The 22318-nt window shown below is 32.7% G+C and overlaps 2 protein-coding genes and 3 long non-coding RNA genes across 6 annotated transcripts in view; 4 read left to right on the forward strand and 1 right to left on the reverse strand.

The window, feature by feature from the left end:
* The window catches only part of LOC123711109 (structural maintenance of chromosomes protein 4), a 40621-nt gene extending 19631 nt beyond the window's left edge, over positions 1-20990 (reverse strand). The window contains exons 1-4 of one of the 2 annotated variants that reach the window (XM_045663526.1): positions 20643-20990; positions 20306-20497; positions 11811-11987; positions 147-251 (exon numbers count right to left, since the gene is read on the reverse strand). In XM_045663526.1, the coding sequence (XP_045519482.1) occupies positions 147-251; positions 11811-11987; positions 20306-20497; positions 20643-20918 (750 nt within the window). In that variant the 5' untranslated portion in view covers positions 20919-20990. Of the gene's footprint in view, positions 1-146; positions 252-11810; positions 11988-12346; positions 12507-20305; positions 20498-20642 lie in introns of those variants that run through there. The other variant, XM_045663527.1, reaches the window with a different exon arrangement.
* On the forward strand, positions 4653-5403 carry LOC123711114. The gene is made up of 2 exons (XR_006753903.1): positions 4653-4741; positions 5187-5403. It is a non-coding gene; the product is annotated as an uncharacterized LOC123711114 (long non-coding RNA).
* Positions 8612-9517, forward strand: LOC123711112. Its single transcript, XR_006753901.1, has 2 exons — positions 8612-8840; positions 9192-9517. It is a non-coding gene; the product is annotated as an uncharacterized LOC123711112 (long non-coding RNA).
* Positions 12640-13701, forward strand: LOC123711111 (kazal-type serine protease inhibitor domain-containing protein 1-like). Its single transcript, XM_045663529.1, has 2 exons — positions 12640-12773; positions 13392-13701. Exons 1-2 carry the CDS (start codon positions 12752-12754, stop codon positions 13676-13678), a joined length of 309 nt encoding a protein of 102 aa, XP_045519485.1. The 5' UTR covers positions 12640-12751; the 3' UTR covers positions 13679-13701.
* Positions 16487-17460, forward strand: LOC123711113. Its single transcript, XR_006753902.1, has 2 exons — positions 16487-16752; positions 17161-17460. It is a non-coding gene; the product is annotated as an uncharacterized LOC123711113 (long non-coding RNA).
* Positions 20991-22318: the final 1328 nt, after the last annotated feature.

Raw genomic sequence — 22318 nt, forward strand, 5'->3', positions numbered from 1 at the left:
TATTTCTTGCATACCTTTCTTGAGTTAAAATTGCAAGTCTAGTCTCAAGATTTATAATGTCTATTTACATTACTAAGCAACTGCATGACAAAGCCCGAACCACGCTCGACGCCATTGTAATGACAACTTATGAAATAAAATTTTACCTTATATCTCGATGTCCCAATGATATCTTCTAAATACTCCAACATTCCTGATTCATGTTCGTTCTGACCTTTGGGTTTCATCATAGCAATTTGTTCCACTTCGCCCTGTAAAGATAAGAATTACATTTGATAAATATTTTATTTTGTGTCATCCTTAAAAATATCTATTATGAAAATTTTTAATTCAGCAAAAACCATAAAAACTCAACGAGGACGTATTATTTCAAGAAATATCTTAGAAAGAAGGATAAAATCCATGTCAAAAGGTGTAAAGCTAGAGGGTCCTTACGACACGCTTACAGATCGTGTTGGAGAAGATTTGGAAAAAATTCTTCTCTTTAAGAGGAGTTAGAGGAACTCTTTAAGAGGTCATTAAAAAAATAGTTTTGTAAATTATTATCTTGTAGGTAATACAAAAAAATTAGAAGAACTAATGGTGCGTATAAACACAGTGTACAACAAAATCCGTGTAACGTCAGTCGATTTAACGACGAACTCCCTAAAGCGTCGAAATCGTTTGGCTTTGGTTGGTTTGGCTTGTCTTTCATACAATGATACACTCTACATAGATTACACCCACTCTCAATGACGACAACAATTGATTAATAAAGTACTTAATAAGTTGCTAAAATGAGTAAAAACTGCGCAGCTGTGTACGTTCTTTTGTCGCTTTATTGTCCTAGCCCGCAATAAACTCGACTGTCGGCATCATGCATGCGAACTTTTTAAGAAATCCGTTCTTTTGTTCACAAATTGCGATTGCTTGCACGTGTAGACCGTGTGTTGTTGACTATGACTAATAAGTAGGAATCGTGGATTATCTATACGTTTTTTCCTCTGTCTATAACGCCTGTGCTATGTCTATCTATATATAGATATTTGTAAACACTGTGTTGTAAAAAAATCTCTTTTTAAATAGTTTCTTAGCCAAACTTATGTTTGTTACTTGTCAGTATGACGAGCGAAATTAATATTGACAAAAACTATTATGATCTCTGATTGATTGTTTCGAGAGGAAATAATCCATTTCAGTAATGACTGCCATGAATTTCACGCTGATATAATAAATTATAATTCATATAATATACAAATCAAGACAGTATATAAGCAATCCATGATTCAATCGGTAAAATATAACTTTAAAATCCAACAATATGAAGCTTTTTATATTGTGTGATAAGTTTTCCTACAGTTTTCAAAATTACCTACGTATTCATTAGTCTCAGCAAAAAATATAAAAAATATTCTATTCGAAATGGCCACCTTTGGCTTTTATATAGACGTTTGGCCACAAATATATGGATTAACTCAATGTCGATTTTCTAATTACATAATTACAGGTGACTTTATCTTATCTCATCTGGTCATTCTCTCCAGATACCCTACTACAATCTGCAAATACTGAGTCATCGAAATTTTTGTTGCATACCATGTCTTTTATGAATTTAAAACAAAATAATGTTATCCACAACAACAATGGGCGGCTCCTGGACCTAGTCCTACCAACACTTCCCGGGCGTGTTGATTTCTCTGATGATCCTTTACTTGGTCCTGTTCCTCATCGCCCGCCTTTAGATATTCTTAGTACTGTTAATGGGTTAACTGTCATGACATCAGCTACTTTCAATCAAAGAAATTTCTTTAATGCAGATTATGACTTAATAAATAATGCTATAGATAAGGTCGATTGGGTGACATTACTAGCCACGTCCCATTCTGAGGATGCTGTTACCGTCTTCTACTCAAAAATAAATGCAATTATTGCTGCTTGCGTGCCATTCTCTAAACCTAAATCCCGTAAGTATCCAGTTTGGTTTAGCAGAGGGCTGATTAGAGCTCTTAATCGTAAGAAGAAACTCTGGTGTCGCTGGAAGACCTAAAAAGGCTTACTCGACTATCAAGAGTTTTCTTTATTAAGAGCACGTGTTAAAAATCTTATGAAACTTTGTTATAATCGCTATATAGAAAGGATTGAACTATCGCTTAAATCTAATATCAAACATTTTTGGAAATACACGTCCACTCTAAAACAAAGTAATTTAGGTTACCCTTAACTAATGAAGTATGGCAGCATTTCATCCGACGATCCCAAACAAATAGTTGAGTTATTTTCAAATTATTTTCAGTCAGTATTTGAACCTCAAACTCACTCGGATGGAGACGCTGTGTACACAGTTGAAGAGAGCATTTCCAGTGACCCTCAGATCCTTGTGCATAACTTGTATTTCGATGTAGTCGAGATCAGCAAGGAACTATATTTGCTTGATCCGAGTAAAGGTCCTGGTCCAGATCAAATTAGACCAATTTTTCTAAAGCATACACATCGTTCATTGTGTGTCCCTTTACAGATTATATTCAATAAGTGTATGTCCAGTGGCACTTTTCCTGATTGCTGGAAATTATCTTACATAACGCCTATCTTTAAGACTGGTGAAAGGAGTGATGTCGAAAATTACCGACCGATTTCAATACTTTCTGCAATCCCTAAGATCTTGGAAAGATTAGTTCACCGACGAATTTATTCCAGCCTAAGGCACGTTATTATAGACCAATAGCACGGATTCGCAGCTGGTAAATTTACTCTCTCTAACCTCCTTGTTTTTACTAATTATATTTTTAGCGGTTTAGATAATAACCATCAGATAGACACAATCTACACGGACTTTCAGAAGGCTTTTGATAAGGTTGACCATATGATGCTTTTACGAAAGATGTCTTTTAATGGTATTAAGGGCAATCTTTTAAGATGGTTTACGGCATATCTATCTAATCGTGTTCAATTAGTGGTAATAAATGGATTTACTTCTTCTCAAATAGTAGTGACATCCGGTGTCCCCCAGGGCTCAATCCTTGGGCCGTTGCTCTTTTCTTTATTTATCAACGACATATCTAAATGTTTTATACACTGCAAGTACTTGTTATACGCAGACGACTTAAAGTTATATAAAACGGTAGTTGCACTTTCTGATGTGGAACTTATTCAGGAAGATCTCGATAGGCTAGATGACTACTGCAAAATAAACAAATTATTCTTAAAATACAGTAAATGTCAGCATATCGTGTTTACAAGGAAAATACATAAAACAATCACGGCCAACTTCACCCTTGGAAACCATTCCCTCGAACGTGTGGGCTCTGTAAGGGATCTTGGGGTCCTTCTTGACTCCAAATTATCCCTAGATAAACACATAGGCTTGATTATTAATAAAGCCTACCGTATGTTGGGTTTCATAACGCGTGTCACCAAACCTTTCAAAGACAAAACCACATACCTCTATAAGACGCTTGTGCAGTCTCAGTTGGAATACGCTAGTCCAATCTGGAATCCCTACTACGCTATATATGTCACACAACTGGAGGCTGTACAAAAGAAATTTTTACGTATTTTAAATTGTCGCATGAACGGTGGTAGGGCTAAATACAACGAACTTTTAAAAAAATATAATTTACTTTCTTTGAGTACTAGGCGTAGTTTGATAGATTGTGTCATTATAAGAAAAATATGCGTACATGAATTAACTTGTTCAAATCTTCTCGAACTCATAAGATTCAATATTCCTGCCAGATCTCTACGCTCGCACAGAACCTTTAACCTTCCGACACCCAGAACCAACATTGGGTTCCGTGAGCCTCTTCACAGGATGTATTCTACTACTAATATCGATCTTTTTTCGCACTCCTCTACTGCTTCGTTTAAGAATAGGTTAAAACAACTATTCGAGTAGTAAACCTTGTATCTTTCTTCTTATTTTGGCTACTAGTATGTGTTTTGTTGTCGTTCTACCGATCTATAAACTTTGTATTGTCTACTTAAATATTTTGTTCTCTGTCATGTCACGTTTTGTTTTGCTTTATATCATTTTTTTTATCAGTGAAACTTTTTGTGGATATTACCAATGCTTTAATTCTTAACTTTATATTTCTTTTCTGACTTCTACTTTTTAGAGATGTATCTGTTTGTTTCCCAAATGAATAAATAAATAAATGTCGCCATATCGTTTAGAGCAGGATGTCCTCAAAAACTGACTATAATTCGAAGTCTAAAGAGTTGAGGACTGGGCTAAGAGAAGTCCAGTCTTCAGCTCTTATAAAGTATTTATGGCCAGACTAGTTAATTAAGCTTAATAATAGTTTATTAAAACCCTTATTCAAAAAAAAAATCGTATGTAGCTAAAAATTACCTAAAAAATCCGCGCCACCTGTCAATAACTTAATCCCTGAACTGAACTAACGCCAGTCTAGAGGTGTGCGCCTAGTAACAAATTACCTACCAAAATTTTTGTCTAAAAAATTACATGTCAGTGTTGCTGTAACGAATTATTCCGAGCGATTTTTCGATCAAATTATACATATATTACGAAAATTAAAAAATGCGTATGCTGAAATGCGCTCACTTATTACGTACCAGTTCCATTTTATCGTACGTTTTATCAATAAATTAAACAACAGTCCACGGTTATTGTTCGATTTGTTTCATTGAACGTAAACGTACGAACGTACTGAACATGTTCTTCATGTAATTTAAATTGAGTTTGGTTTAGCTAATTACGGCAGAAACGAATGGATCTGGATAAACTATGTCCATCAATTGATATGTTCATAAAATCTCCGTACCGTTAAGTTTTCTATGTACCCATATTTAAGACAACACTTTTTAAACGGATTGAAGCTATGTATTATTATTATAAACTTATAATTATTTACATAATTTTAAATTTATTTTTTTCCGACGTTTCGATTGCTTCACAGCGTGCGTGGTCACCGTGAATTATGTAAATAATTATAAGATTATAATAATAATACATGGCTTCAATCCGTTTAAAAAGTGTTTTCTTATGTGTAAAAGCTATGTTAACAAACCCATATTTGTTAAACCCTGTGTTACGTTTTTCTATTCAAGCTTTCATTATTTTTTTAACGTTAGCTAACCCTCATAATGGCTTTTTTTTAAATACACTGGCCACTAACATAGTTTTACTGAAGTTAGACCTTCGTAATTGTATATCTTCGATATAAAATTAAAATATGCGTTTTTTTCAGCTTTTCTCCTGATCCTTGGTGAAGAAGCGAGCACTCAGCCAGTTTGCATGTGTGCACCCGGACCCCAATATGCGCAAGCAACTTTGTAACATATTTCGGAGTATGTAACATTAATTGCGATGCGACTAGGTTAGGAGTCGAACTCTTTGTTTTATACGATGGGCCATGCCCAGAAAACAGTTCAAAATAAGTAAATAAATACTATATTCGGAAGAAATTGTTTTTATTACCATCATCATACTTTATCGAAACGCTTCGCAGAAAACACAGTACATTATTGAATAAACGTGTGATCTGATAAAATCTATAAACTGAGTAATTTTATAAATAGTACTATATGTTATCGCAGTACAGAGAAGATAAGAACCTCGAAGGAAATAATACATGTGTAAAATTATTCCTATTTATTTTCTATATTTTTTTTCGTCTTTACTCGTGTTAGCGGTAGTTGACTAAGTTCTTAGGGTAGGAAATTAAACACTTCAATGATGACTTAATTCACTATAATTTACTTCACTGATTTTACGTGAACTGTATAACTTCAAACTTGTACAAAAAAAGGCCCGTGCGCATGTGTCACAACCTCTTTTATAATCACAACTCCCTCCTCCGACTCGACCATCCCACTTCGGGGAGATGGTCGAGTCAATTCGTAAACAATCGAACGAGTCAAATGAATAACTATTGCACATGCGCACTTGTAGCAAGATTCTTAAGAATATGTTTCATAGTAATGTTTAGAATTTAATTAAATAAAGATTAGAAGCTAACACTCGTCTTAAACTCTATTATAATCGAAACCCAAGCAAGTAGCGACCACCACATATTTAGAAATACCTCCGAGAGTCAACAAAAATTGCATTATCATTGAACCCTACCTTGCGAAAAATATGTTGAAAAATTTACAACAGCACAACCCCGATCCGGCTTGGCGCCGTGGACGGGACGACTAACCCGTATTTACATTGCCTTTTCAAATATACTCGCAATTAGGTCAGATAGTCTTTAAAAATTCATGGATGCATTAATTAAATTGTCTATAATAGGACTATGTGATGTTAGGAGGATAAAAGATTACGACAAGTTCATTATTATTATATAGGCATTATATCTTGAATGGAGTAGGTTTAATTAGTAAAAAAAATATGAACTACATAGAAGAATTTGTCGCCATATCAGACTGGATCGCGAAAACCAAACACAGTTACTCGAGTAGACAAGAGGCATAAGAGCACAAGGACAAGAAATCGTACCGTAACCGTATCGTTTTATAAAAAAAGAACTGACATTCAAAGTCTACGAGAAAACCTTCAAAAACTGATTATAAGAATCGTAGTCGATGGAGTTGAATATGGCCAGACATATAGCATAAGAATGAAATCGATCTAATCCTAACTAACAAGACGAAATGTTTTGGTGACCGCAGGAATATTAAAAACATTAACACAACAAAAACAACCACAGACAGATCTGAAGTACAAATAAAAGCCAAAGTAGACAAATTACTATTGTATAAAAATATTTATGAACATACAAATAGATGAAAACTACAACGTAGTTATTAATATATTTAAAAATAGAAATAATAGTCGATATAAATTTAATAACGTATGATATGATATGTACGATACAAATAATATAAGAATTGACCAATTCATATGACTGATAATGTATAACTGTATAACTGTATAACTCCTTTAAAGACAAATTTGCGCGCCATTGTATGTGGCAGAATATGCGAACTTACTATTGTACCATTTTACACATTTTTGTACCATATTTTTGCAATAAATTATTATTATTCTTCTTAACTAGAATACAACGTCGAGACATAAAAGATCTATTACAAAAAAGAAAATAACTTGTACAAATAAAAAAGAAGACAAAAGCAATAAGAACTGAAATTTTATTTTTGAGGATATTTAAACACGGCCAATTTACTCTTAATTAATTTAAACTAAATTAATAGTGCATAATATGAGGAATTATACTATTAGTAAGACGAGAGAAGTTATAAACGGAAAGGCCATTTTTCATCACAGGTAATGATTCCTTAAAATACCTTCATTATTGTGCCGGTTCAGTAATGTAACGCAGCAGTCGACGCGCGTTTGCCGGTTTGCTTCAGTCAATTCGTGAGGTATCCACCTTTCAAGCTTTTTAATCTTCCCAATTTGCTTCAAGTGAATTAAAACAGTTTTATCACTAACACCACAGCCTGCAGCTAACTCGGACGTGGTTGGCGATGGATCCGCTTCCACAATAGCCTTCAATACTTCATTATCAACTTGGGTCTCAGGCCGTCCACGGGGCTTGTTCTGCAGGTCGAAATTTCCAGAACGAAAACGTTGGAACCAAAAACGAACTGTATTTTCTTTTGCAACATGACCGCCATACACATCATTCACCCTTTGAGTCGTTTCCGCAGCACTAGTGCCACGGCGGAACTCGTACTCGTAAATAAGTTTAAGTTTTCCATTTTGTAAAATGAGTGACACAAACAGAAAAAACAAATGAATGACGGTCATCGAAGCACAAATACATGAGTAAATAGCTGTACAAATTTGAATTTGAAATTCCTAACCAAAGAGGAGGTATTTGAGGTCAAAGTGGCCAGTACGACAAAACGCCAATTTCATATGTAAGGACCTAATAATAATACCTACATGGTAATTAATAAAATCAAGACATAAAGGCACGCTCTTAGTTACGCTAGGGCAAACCTATTATTTAAAGCTCTCATTAATATAGCATTGCAGTTTTCTCAAATCTATCCAGACTATTACGGCTCATGTCTATTGTCAGCAATTGCAAACCATGATGGAAAATCTAGCGGCTAAACAACCTAGGCTGGTCAATCGCTCCACGCCACTGCTACTTCACGACAGAAGTACGACGACGCTAGACCACACACTGCACAACAGACGGCTACCAAATTAGAAGAGCTTCAATTGGAATGTCTAAGACATCCTCCGTACTCCCCGGACCTTGCTCCAACAGATTACCATTTTTTTCGAAATTTGGACAACTTTTTGCAAGGAAATTTTTTTTAACTCTTATGGGGCAGTCCTTCGCAAATTTTATTGATTTCCGTCCGACTGGTTTTTTAGTAAAGGGATCAATGAACTATGAGATGGCAAAAGTGCATAGAAAACAATGGTTCATACTTTGATTAATTAAATATATATTATATTAAAAAATATTCGACTTTTTGTTCCTCCCATACAAAACGCCAATTTCATATGTAAGGACCTAATATTTGTCAGTGTCTTATAATACAATCAAATTAAAAAAATCAATGGTACAGTATTTAAAAAAATCCACTCATTGAATGGTTTCTTAGCCAAAATAGTGTACGGTACTTGTGAAATTAATTAAATACACGAAAACGAGGGTCACACGATCCCCGTGCGTTAACTCTCAACGCGCACATAACACGGACAAATTACAGTATCTACGATATTGATCTCTGAAATTATTCGAAAATAAATAATCGATTTCAGTAATGACCATGACTTTAACATAAGCAATTTCACGCTGACATAATAAATTATAATTAATATAATATACAAATCAGGACTGTATATAAGCCATGATTCCATCGGTAAAATATTACTTTCCAATCCAACAAGATGAAGCTGTTTCTATTGTGTGGTAAGTTTCCCTATATTTTCAAAATGTATAGTAAAGTTTAATTTATTATATTTATTCTTTCTATCGAAACCCAGAGGTATGTGGGTAACGTCGTGACGTGCGCGGAGTGGCCGTTAAATGAAAATAAAAATTGGTATTAGAAAAGAGAAAGTTTATTTAAGACTACTTAACATTAGGATGTATTTCTTTACTTCTTTAATTCATATCTTACGATATTGAGTCATGTTCGTGATAAATGACAAGGAAGCAAGCGCAGTGTGTAAAAATAATGAACGGATTTATTGTAACGTTTTGTACTTTCTGTACCGACAGTCGAGTTTATTAAAAATTAAAATCTGCATTTTTTTTCAGCTGTTCTCCTGATCGTTGGTGAAGTAGCGAGCAGTGCCCTTTATTGCATGTGTCCACCAGAACCTGACATATGCGCAAGCAACCATAAAACATATTCGGGAGCATGTAACATGGATTGCGACGCGCACAGGTTAGGAGTCAAACTCTATGTCTTACACGATGGGCCATGTGAAGAAAACAGTTCGGAATAAGTAATTAAATACTTATATTGAAAAAAAAATATTTTATTAACCAATATCCATCATATTTTGTGAATTTTGTTAAACTGTTTTCGTTTAGTGAAATAATATATTATCGCAACATCGAAAATATAAAAACCTCAAGTATTCCTATTTATTATTATCTATAGTTCTTCGTCTTACATTCAATTATAATACATCAAAACCCAAGAAAGTAGCGACCACCACATCATTTGGAATATAGAAAATCTAGAAAGATATTTAGAAATACGTCCGAGATTAAAAAAAATATTCACAACATCACACCCCCCATCCGACTTAGCGCCGTAACGGGGCAGACAAGCCCTTGTCTACATTGCCTTTTAAAATATCCTAACAATTAGGACAGATAGTCTTTTAAATTGTATTAATTAATCTTGAATGTATGGAGTAATTTCAATTAATAAAAAAGACATGAACTACGTAGAAGAATTTGTCGGCATATAAGATGAGATCACGATTATTAATACAAATTATATTGATTACTACAGAGATGTTTAAAACATTAATTTCAAAAGCAACCAGAGAATGAGCTAATGTACAAAAAATAAAAGACGAAGTCGACAAATATAAATCCTGCTATAAGCAGGAAAATGTAGAAATATGATGATTAAATAAATTAAATATGTAGATGATTTTAGTATTTATGAACATACAAATCTGAACATAGACGAAAAGTACAACGAATTTATTGAAATATGTATTTAAAAGTAGAAATAACTAGAATGAATATAACAAAACATTAAGAGCTTAAATAAAAAAGAAGAGAAAAGCAATAAAGAACTGAAATTTGCATTTTAAGTAAATCTTATCATCCAAAGAACTTATTGTACCTCTTCCAACTTATACAATGAAGTACTAAAAAATACACGACCACTGGGTTATATCAACAATAGCACTTCTATACAAGGTGCTATGAATGGAATATCAAATTAAATCCTGATATCAAACATATATGAGAAAAAAAATGAGATTCTTGGCGTACAACATAGAAATTTGATGAGAAACCACCAAAAAAACAAGCAGGATTTAGGAGTTACTCAATGATTTATCACATTCATGTTCTTAAACAATTAATTTAAATTAAATTGTTGTTTCGTTGATAGTAGCAAAGCATCTTTGATACTATGGAAAGCACTTAAATCGCAAGATGTAAACCGGAATTAAACTAAAATTCTGGATTACTCACCAATACCGAAAACAAAAGCTTAAGTTTGATTACGAGCAATAGAGAGAAACTTATTAAATATAAAGAAAATATATAGAAAATCGCATTTGGAAAACAACATGGATATAGGACGTTACAAACAGTATACGAAAGTACAAGTGGACATGGATGGGACAAAGAAAAAGAGGCAGACAATACAAGACTTTGGAAGACGATTTACTGGATGCAGACAAGGTTTGGTCAAAAGTGGGGATAGAAAAGGCAGAATGGAAAGTTCTGGAGGAGGCCTTTGTTAGGATCGGCAAACTGACTTTTTATTTAATTTACTGTATAAAAGTGAATTGTGCAAATATACTATATAATTTTTACGCATAATTGAAAGAATGGCTGGTATAACGTAGAAAAAACCATATATAATTTTTTATAGTACAAGTGTGTAATGTGTATATTATCGTAACAGCATTAATGAAATGTAATTAAGTAAACGCCCTATTTTCTCATAAAAACAAATTGAGATAACGTTCGTCATACTATAAAGGGCATCCCAAAGTTATGGGACATGAAGGGACCTTAAATATCGTAGATACCAGTATACCCGGTAGAAGACTTTGTTATTTTTAAAAGTTAGTCATTCTGCATTGTCTCATTCAAAGACTATCTAAAAATTACTTGCCTCGTCTGGGAATCGAACCCACTTAAAAGTAAAAAAAACAACTCTACTTTTATGATACCAATTTCATAATTTTTTGATCTTACATTCCATCAGATTCAGATCGGAACCTGCCAGTGGACTAATTACATAAACGATTTCGGTCACAACGACAAATGGTAAATAGGGCAGGGGATGGCCCGCGAGAGGTCTTTTACCTACAACAATTCTTTTCGCCCAAAAGCATAACACAAAGCGGCAACGTCCCTTGTATAAATTGTCAATAGTATTTTTACTACATACAATATGTTATTTGTTGTAAAAAAATCCACAAAAATTATTGTGACCAAACGGCATAACAGATTTGATTAAAATTTTGCAAATCGTTCAAGATCGTTTAGAGCTAAAAAAAGCATGGCAACGGGATTAACTACGCTACAGATCGAATAATGAATGTTAGAAGACAACTTGTGATTCACGCGGAAGTTGTAAATTAAATTAAAGTTACAGCTGTCTTAAGTTGAGACGTAAGGACCTTACGATTATACATATAAACGTATCGTTAGGTATACAAGCTTTGTTACCTGTAAGATAAGAAATCGGTTGTGGTCCAAGTCAATTCCATGTGACCTTAGCATTCTGGCTACTTCCTTAAATTGTACTCGTCTTCCATTTAACGTGTAAAAAGATGAATTATCCCTAAACGCCGTTCTTGACACTACAATCTCGGTGTTCGGGACTATTGTGAACTCATCGCCCTCCTGAAATGAAGATTGATAAATGTATTAGTTTATCATGCGTCCAATATTTTTTCCCAACTGATCGTTATTCTTCTAGCTATTGTTTCAGTACCACTTTATTTTCTAAAAGAAATATTTTTGCCTAAAACGTAAATTTTCAAATTTTTTATTAACGTATTTACATTAATTGAGGCTAGATATAGTTTATATTATGGCATTATACTTATACCAATAACTTAAATAATTATTTACTTTAAAATACTTAAACGAACTTCTCTTTTTAAGCCATTGATTTGAGGACTGGCACCATATATAAATTAAGAATGCTTCTAAACGTTAAACTTAAATTGACGTTCATAATGTATACCACATTGTGTTACCTATATGGATTGATACAATTTTCATTTTGTACTACGAGTTTAGTCTACAAGATTAATTAATTTTCTTATTCAAATTAAGAAGATATATCAATTGAGATTAATTCAGTAGGCTCAAGCTTCGTAAAGCCTAAGTGCATGTTCAAAGTCGGTTCAAAGGAGATTTTGTATTTGTAATAAATATATTCTATGCAAAATGAAACAATAATGAGTTAAAGAAAATCGATAAAATATTTATTAAAAAGTTTATTTAATATGTATGAAAAATCAATTAAATATATATAGGCCATAAACCTAATATTGAAATTTACGGACATTTAATTCAGCATTATAATTGCGTAAATCTTTCAACTCCTATAAAAAGCAAATCTTTTTTAAACTTGAGCCAGTAGACATATTCACACCAAAATGAAGTTGCTTATTGTTTGTGGTGAGTGTAATAAGTGAATTTGTATCCTTATAGTGTTCAATTATATCACTTGAATTAAAATATTGGTTCTGAAAAAATACAACTCTTTGAAATGGACAGATTAAGCCAAAGTTTTCCCGACGATTATTTTACAATCGCTATTTAAAAAAAAATCAAACATTTCATAGTTAGGTTTTTTTTTCGGAATTGGAGTTTTTATATTAAAAAAAAGCTTGATTATTTGCTTATGAAACATTCCGGTATATTAATCCCTTTAAAGCTTCAGTTAAACCGATCTGTTATATATGTCAGTACATACTGTATAATATAACTTTTATTATACTATTTATCAACAGATATTTACAATATATTATAATCTATATAAGTTTAATATGTACGGTTCACTCTTAATTTAATTATGTTATACTTGAAAAAGAAAATCGGTAATTCATATTTAAATTTAATAGAAACCTGACCGGCAAACTGGCATGCCTTAGACCTAAAAGGTTGACAGCGTGTGTCAGGCACAGAATCACGCATTAGAAAAATAAATGACTACGAAACAGATACAGAAATCTGAGGCAATATGATGATGCAGCGCCACTGTTTTTTTTTTTCATAATTCTTTAATAATTTCAGTAACCATCCTCGGAGTGGCTAAAACTGCCTTGGCATACGCGCTTTGCGGTTGCCAACCAACGTCACCAGTCTGTGGGAGCGACTGGAAAACGTACAGCAGTGAATGCGACATGAAATGCGACAACCGTTACAATCCTAACCCTCCAGTGGTTATATACAATGGCCCGTGTGAAGATCTATTCCAAGTGAAACCGGACCCATTTGACCCATACAATCCGCCCCAACCCTGCAATCCGCTTGACATTTTCAACCCATGCTTATACTTGGGTGCTCGTAAAACAAAATAGAGCAAAATAAAGTATTAACATGGTGTGTATTTTTTATTAAAATTTATTTTGACAATATTTGAGGTATATACACTATGACTTTGTCACCCTCAATTAGGAGATTTAAAATTTCACCTTAATAAATAAATACTACGAAATATGTATATTCCACCTTCGCCTTGTCATCAAGGGGCAATTAGGATCGAGAGTTAAAAGTAAAACTTCTGTATGTCAAATCCAATATGTTTTTGTCGTATGGGAGTAAGTTCTGATGGTAGTGAGTAAGACTCTGAATCCGAAGTTTAAAAACTTAAAATAATGCTCTTTTAACAATTGGTTTAAAAACTCGTGTTTTCATATAATTTGCTCATCAGGAGATGCTTGTCAAACAGGAGTTTTTCAGGTCATACGGACATCGTAATAATAATTAAGTTACAAGCTTTTATGGCCTCTCACTTTTGCATGTATCTTAATCATTCATCTTTACAGACAAACTTTCTACCTCACTTCGAATGTTGGTTCACAGATTTTCCTTATAATATTTTGTAATCTCTCAACAAGCAAGTCCGCTCATAAAAATATATATTTGATGAAGCTGGTTTGCAAACGCCCAACTTCAGAGTTTCAAGACTAACTATTAAAAAACATTGACAGAAAAATAAAATAAAACAATCCAATACAAAATGTACATGGTTTTCATTGTCAAACATATCATTTCAACCCATTGATGATAAACTCTCTCAAATTAAAGACCATATTTAAATAAAGGCTTCGAATGGACAAGATATATCCACAATATTCGAATAATGGTGTATTTTAAAGTTTTTAAAGGTGGTATATATAATGTCAATAAAGAAAAAATATTGGCAATATTGTGAAATATTTATGTCAATCTTTTTGTTACTCACACGTAAGTATTTTTAAATTAAGGAAAAAATATCAAGCTAGTTAAATATCCAAGAAATTAAGCCACATTGTAATGTTGAGTATTTCAATTCGGTGATAGTTGGTAGTATAAAGTTCGCCGGGTTGCCTAGTATATACTAAATAATAGTACTGGTTCAAAAATTTCGTGTATTCATCAACGAGGTATTCCCGTGGACCATACACACGTTGTAAATAATATGAGAGTGGCAGCTGTGTGCATTATCCTAATGTATGTTAATATAAATGTGTCTTCTTAATTAATTATTATAAACTTATAATTATTTTACATAATTATAAATTTTTTAATAATTAAAAAATAATAATTACGTTTATACATATACATAGCTTCAATCCGGTAAAAAAGTGTTTTCTTTAAATATGTAAAAGTTATGTTAATAAAAGACAATATGTATATAGATTTACACATAATTCTTAACTATTTCTTCAGCGTCATTTGGAGTAAATACTAATAACAACAATCTCTGCCACAAACGATTTAATAATATAAAATTATAACTTTGACACTCAAGGCACAGGCGTTTTGATTGCGTATTGTAAGAACGTATTTAAAACAATTGAAAGGTTTACTTTTTTTTTTAATTAAGAAGACACATTTATATTAACTTACATTAGGATAATGCACACAGCTGCCGCTCTCATATTATTTACAACGTGTGTATGGTCCACGGGAATACCTCGTTGATGAATACACGAAATTTTTGAACCAGTACTATTATTTAGTATATACTAGGCAACCCGGCGAACTTTATACTACCAACTATCACCGAATTGAAATACTCAACATTACAATGTGGCTTAATTTCTTGGATAATTAACTAGCTTGATATTTTTTCCTTAATTTAAAAATACTTACGTGTGAGTAACAAAAAGATTGACATAAATATTTCACAATATTGCCAATATTTTTTCTTTATTGACATTATATATACCACCTTTAAAAACTTTAAAATACACCATTATACGAATATTGTGGATATATCTTGTCCATTCGAAGCCTTAATTAAATATGGTCTTTAATTTGAGAGAGTTTATCATCAATGGGTTGAAATGATATGTTTGACAATGAAAACCATGTACTTTTGTATTGGATTGTTTTATTTTATTTTTCTGTCAATGCTTTTTTAATAGTTATTGTACATTTCGGTACGCAGACAAATACATCAAAACAAAAAACATGAAAATAGGCCGTTCTCGAGTTATAATTTTTCGAACAAACCCGACAAAGTTTTGATAACTTAGAAGGTATTTTTGTCTTTAAAAAAAAAAATCAATAGCGCTTTCAACGCGCAATCAACCTTTTTAGGTTTGGGCCTCAGATTTGTGTATCCATTTCATGATCATTTGTAAATTTAATAGGCAAGTAGGTGATCAGCCTTCTGTGCCTGACGCACCCCGTCGAGTTTTTGGGTCTAAGGCAAGTCAGTTTCCTCAGGATGTTTTCCTTCACCGTTCGAGCGAATGTGAAATGCGCACATAGAAAGAAAATCCATTGGTGCACAGCCGGGGATCGAACCTACAACCTCAGGGATGAGCGTCGCACGCTGAAGCCACTAGGCCAATACTTTCTATAAATATATAGGAATAAAGACATATTATATATTTTTCAAAAACAGTTTTTATTTTATCATAATTAAGACTTAGATCTTGTGACGGGTATATATTTCTTTCGTAAATTGCAATAAATCAAATAATAATCCACACGTATCCGCAAGATATGTATATAAATAACATCGTCCTTACTACATACTAGCATATCAGGCTAATATCAAATGCTTATAACGAAAAAGCATGCTCGCATTATGATCCTTTTTCTACTAAGCTATTTTACACATACATTGTGACTATAGCGATTTGAAAAAATAAAACAATGAGTAATGACTGGAATATTTCATAATAAACATACATTTTTGACATCCATTTTTTTTAATAGCGCCACAGTGCAATTCTAAAGTCCATTATGACCTGTTACTACTACTTTAATAGCGTCTCATGACGAACCGATTTTAACAAATTGCATTGTTTCAATCACACGCTTAGTAATTTGACATTAACGTATATTGTGTCGATTATATAAAAACCCAGTTAATGAACGTAAAATACTATATACGCATACATAATAAGAAATATGAAAGTGATAATCTTGTGTGGTAAGTTACTTTTGTAATTTTAAATTAATAGTATTAGTATATACGAAGTAATTAAAACCCAAACAATGACATATATAATTTCATAAATATATTTTAATTTTCTCAGGACTCTTTCATTAAAATTGTTGTGATCTAAAATACATATACTAAAATGAGTTTGTTTCGGCATGAACTGTTGTGCCTACAATTCTTTCTGTTCTTCTGTTTCTTATTCATATGACAAAGTAGCAAGCAGGTTAGTTTATAGTATCGACTGAGCTCCCGCCGTTGGACACCCTATAACCTGCTAGAACGAACAAGTGTATTGATTTAATCGAACGGACTTCCATAAAAGCCCATATCAGTTTGAATATACTTCGATCACTTAACGTTATTACACATAATTAATATATATTAAAATCATTTCAGTAGCACTTTCGTCTCTGGTTTTATCTAGTGCATATAGAAATAACAATGGATTTCTATGTACCTGCGCACCGGGGCCACTACTATGTGCAAGTGACTTCCAAACCTACGCCGGCGCTTGTAACATGAGATGCGCGTCCATTAATAAGGGAATAGAACTGTATATTTTATTCTACGGTAGTTGTCAAGACTATTACAATAACTTAATTTCCAAAAAAAATCTTGAAGTAAAAGGTTTCCCTAAGCCCCACGTAAAACAATGATGGTCAAATAAAATATACTCAAATCATTTAAAACTTTAAAGTGACTGCGTTTTTATTACTTAAGTCGTATTTTATTCAAAAAAAATATTAAAAAATCTGTTAGTTACACTAACGTAATAACACCAATCACATGCAGGGTACGGTTATCGTATTCTATGTGTTCTTAAAAATGAACTAAGCGAGCATATTCAGAGGGTGATATTTCATTAACACATTGCTTATTGTACCAAAACTTTTAAAAGTCTACAGTATTCCACACATTTTTAATATATTAATAGTCCCGTACCGACAATTTGTTGTAATACAATTTAACGTACGAAAGGAATATATACTCGTTACAAGACAGTTTGCCAAGATGCTTATTTCTACAAAAATCTCTTCACATCACGTCACATGTATGCTGACGTCGTACAAATTTACAATAGAGAATCAATTCGAACCGTACCAAATTCGTCGTACGTATATTGATTTGAGACACATAGATTGGTGTGATGATTTTGACTTGCTTTTAAATCCTTCTAATATGCAATGCTTAGACATCGGTTAGTGGCGAGGATCGACTGAGATACTATGCCTAGGGTTACGATTAACTGTATTATTCAAGCATTAGCGTCCTGTCAATAATCTTGATCAGACCTTATCCTGAACTGTGCAATAAGTTACGTAAAAAATGGGAGCTGCGACGACCTCTTTACGACAGTTAGCAATTTTCTTCCCATTCCTACTAAAATTATGCTAGCAGAGAATCTCTTACTTCCTATCTTAGACTACGCTGATATATGGTATTTTGCTCTTAATGAAAATCTACTTTCCGTCCTTTTTCGTTCGGAATTTGTGCATACGTTTCATTTATGAAATCCTTAAATTTGATCAGATCACGGAATACCGTAACAAACTGAACTGTCTTATCCGCAACGTCCTAGCTGTCATACTTTCCCTCCTGCAACCCATACATTTCGATCCCAAAACTCCTGTATATTTAAAGGATAACTTTTATTTTCTTGGCTCCAATAATTGACTATTCCACCTGTTCCAAACGCATAGATGCAACTTTTCAATTCGTCTAAAGAGAAGAAGAGGGAAGAGACTAAATTTATATTTAAGAAACGATTGACAACATTATACCAATAAACAGTTGATATTTTTACCTGAAGGTATTTTTATAAGTTAAGTAAAGGTTTACGTTATGTATTGTATTTTTTATGTGTATGTCATAAATATTTGGGTTGTCTGGAAGAAACTAGAAAAAGGAAATTATTATTATTATTATTCATACTAAGAGCAGTGTTGGCCTAGTGGCTTCAGCGTGCGACTCCCATCCCTAAGGTCGTAAGTTTGATCCCCGGCTGTGCACCAATAGATGTTCTTTCTATGTGCGCATTTAACATTAGCTTGAACGGTGAAGGAAAATATCGTGAGGAAACCGGCTTGCCTTAGACCCAAAAAAAAGTCAACGGCGTGTGTCAGGCACAGAAGGCTGATCACCTACTTGCCTATTAGATTAACAAGTGATCATGAAGCAGATACAGAAATCTGAGGCCCAGACCCAAAAAGGTTGTAGCGCCATTGATTTTTTTATTCACGGAGTTCATAGGTCACGATTACTCTCGACTGTGAATCTTAAGGTAAGCGAAGCGTATAGAAACCTTATTATAGGTAGATTCACAAAATTTAAATTAAAGCTGTAATGAAAGGCAACTTCTTATTTCTCAGTTTCTAACGTTCCTGTTTTTTGTTACGTAACAATGGAAACTTTACAGGCAAGTAAGAATTCGTGATAAAATCACGACTTAAGGGTGACGTGCTTCTAACCCTTAGTTAATATCCCATTTAGGTAAAATTACAGGTATAAGAAAATATATTTTGGTAAAAATCCCAAACTGTATTTCATCATTGAAAATAATAGCTAAATAGTACACATGCAAGTTTCATGTATAATATAAATATTTCATTAAAAATTCATCAAGGTTAACGGCGTCACACAATTTTATTAATATATTTAATATGGTTCATTGGAAATGGATGTAAAATAAAGTATAAAGGAACATCTAATCTTCATTGTATCACAGTTGTGAAGTCACATCCACACACATTTGTACAATATGAAGACCATTTTAGTATTTGGTAAGTTTGCAATGTTAATTATCTCATTTTTCATGATTAACCTACTACTATGTTTGATGCATTACAATTTAAATGTATTAATTACTAATTTTATAATCACGACAAATTATGCTGAAAATAAATAAATGTTTGCAACTTGAAAATAAATAATTTTAGTATGAGAAATTTTTAGAGTTTAACAAATTTGAGACATCAATACAGAAATGTGTCTGCCCAATGCCTCATTAGGTCCATACAAAAAATATATGCAATTGATTCAATAGTAGTTACATAAATATTTTACTTATTTGGTTTCAGTAAGTGTATTATTAATAGGAGTAGCATCAAAGCCACATGAATTGGATCCTAGACAATGTCCTTGCCCTACAGAACCCGAGATATGTGGGAGTGACCTTAAAACCCATGCAGGATTATGCAACATGTATTGTAGAGCCGCTATTGAAAATAAACAAGTTAACATCTTATATAATGGATCATGTGAAGAGTTGTTCGAACATCTGTATAATCCATTCAGAACTTATGAGTTTTTTTATGATCTGATAAAAAATTCATATCGTAAATAGCAACTATATGTGTAGATAAATTTTTATTCTCCATAAGAAATTACTGTAATAGAAGTTTTGTACATACATCTTTAGTTTATGTTACTATATTTTAACTAGTAAAGTATAAATAAAGTAGTAATAATTATGTATAATGTTATATTTAAATAATATAATAATCATTATATAAATTAAGATAACATTAGTTTTATTACTTACCCCATCAATGATCTGGCAAAAATGCACAGATACTGTAGCACTATTCACATTCGGAAATTTGCTTGATGAATGTAGCAGTACTGATATCTTCTTAGATCTGATCTTGCTTGCTCGATAACCAAACACAAAAAGCATGGAATCTATAACATTGCTTTTTCCACTTCCATTTGGTCCTATGATAGCTGTGAAACTCTGAAAATTATGTTATACAATAGTAAATTTAACAACGTACTAAATAAACTTCCATAAAACATGTTTGTTAATTCAGCAAGTAAGACACTGAATATAATTTATAAAATTCTTTGGGTCTTTTAAAGCTTTTTAATAACCGTATTACCTTGTGAAAAGGGCCAAGTTTTTGAACACCCGCATAACTTTTAAAGTTTTCGTTTAGAATGTGCGTTATGATAAGCCTTGGTCCGGTAGTATCAAAAGTAAGAGCCGGTCTGGGAGCGGGAGGTATGTAAATATCACCTATACGCATACCCCCTTCCTCATCATCAGATATATGATCTATTTCATCATCGTTGTTACGGTTTTCTCCGTTTTCACGAGACGGAGCCTCATCTACATCCATAGGTTCGTCAACGGCTTTTTTGTTTGATATTTGCATTTCAAAATACAAACATACGATGTCCAAAAAAAAAATTACAGAATCATTTAATATTGTTAGAGTTCAGATTACCGAATATATTTTAACAAAATTAAACTCCATACAACGGCTCAAATATGAAATTTGAAAATTGTATACTATAAATTATAACTATTAACAAAGGTGACAATCAATAATCTGCGCCTAAATTGACAAAGACATATACATGTTATCTATCAAAGAGTATAAAATAATTTCGTGTACCCGTCAAACGTCAGTTTTTTTATCTCATAATTAAATAGTTATTCCTATATATTCCTATATATCCTATATATATTCCTAGTAAGCTTTATTGGTTATATTGAAGGTAGAAATGTCTGTTACTGTTTGTAACGGATTAATAAAGCACCAATGAGCTTTCATTTGTAAGTTTCTAAATAATTATTGTAATTTCCAAAAAAATACATTATCTAACTGTTGTTAAATCTATAAGTATCCCCGAACAATACGTTTTCTGCTAAAAAAACACACTTTGTCGGTACTCCTCTTTTCGAACACACGTTACGAACAGTATCGGTAGGCATGGTGAAATAGGAGCATGCACTTACATATTTGTGGAAACAACACGCAAATACCTACATAGTCGAAATAACTAACATCACCGCATACAAGCATTCGAGTTCGACCAGTCACCACAAGTAGCAGTCGTTCATGAGTATACGTATGGCCAGCCATATTCCCCTCGCTATATTTTAAGGAGAGAGACAACCCGACGCATGGACACCAACACAAGCAATGTTATTAAGCGAGCATAACGATCCTTGAAATATGAACTATAAGTAAAACAATGATAATACTAATTATACTGAAATCATTTGATACCACATGGATCACGGTTTGCTGCCACTTTACATTAAAAGTCCTGTATGTTGACGGTCGCCCCGAGTCTGGAAATGCAGCAGAGAGATTCAGTCTCTTTATACTGGAGCAAATCATATTCAAGCACTATTATCGTATAAATATTGATTTGTATTATAAAAGAGCTTTGCAAATAGCTTTAACGTACGATTTAAATTTATTCATTGACAACACTTGTATCTCACGAGAGATTTTGTTGAAAAAAACGTATACACGTGCTTTTCACCGTGGCCACGCACGCTGAAAAGCACGCGAAACGTCGGAAAAAATTAAAATTTAGAATTATATAAATAATTATATGTTTTTAATAATAAAACATAGCTTAAATCCGTTCAAAAAGTGTTTTTGTTAAAACGTATACAATTGCCTTGGAAAGAATTACTCATCTTATGCAACCTTGTGGTTAGTGCACTAATTTTGTCTTCAATACGAGTACTATAATTATGGAAGCTACTATTCTTTTTAAAGATATCGAAATTTTTCCACACTTATACAAAATATTC

Source organism: Pieris brassicae, chromosome 6 (genome assembly GCF_905147105.1).
Source record: "Pieris brassicae chromosome 6, ilPieBrab1.1, whole genome shotgun sequence".
In the NCBI taxonomy this organism is placed as follows: domain Eukaryota; kingdom Metazoa; phylum Arthropoda; class Insecta; order Lepidoptera; family Pieridae; genus Pieris; species Pieris brassicae.

What these genes read in the sequence shown, in the direction of transcription:
- LOC123711111 (XM_045663529.1), top strand. Translation starts at nt 12,752, where the DNA reads ATGAAGTTGCTTATTGTTTGTG. An exon ending in GAAGTTGCTTATTGTTTGTG is followed by an intron (nt 12,774 to 13,391) that starts GTGAGTGTAATA and finishes TAATAATTTCAG; the next exon opens with TAACCATCCTCGGAGTGGCT.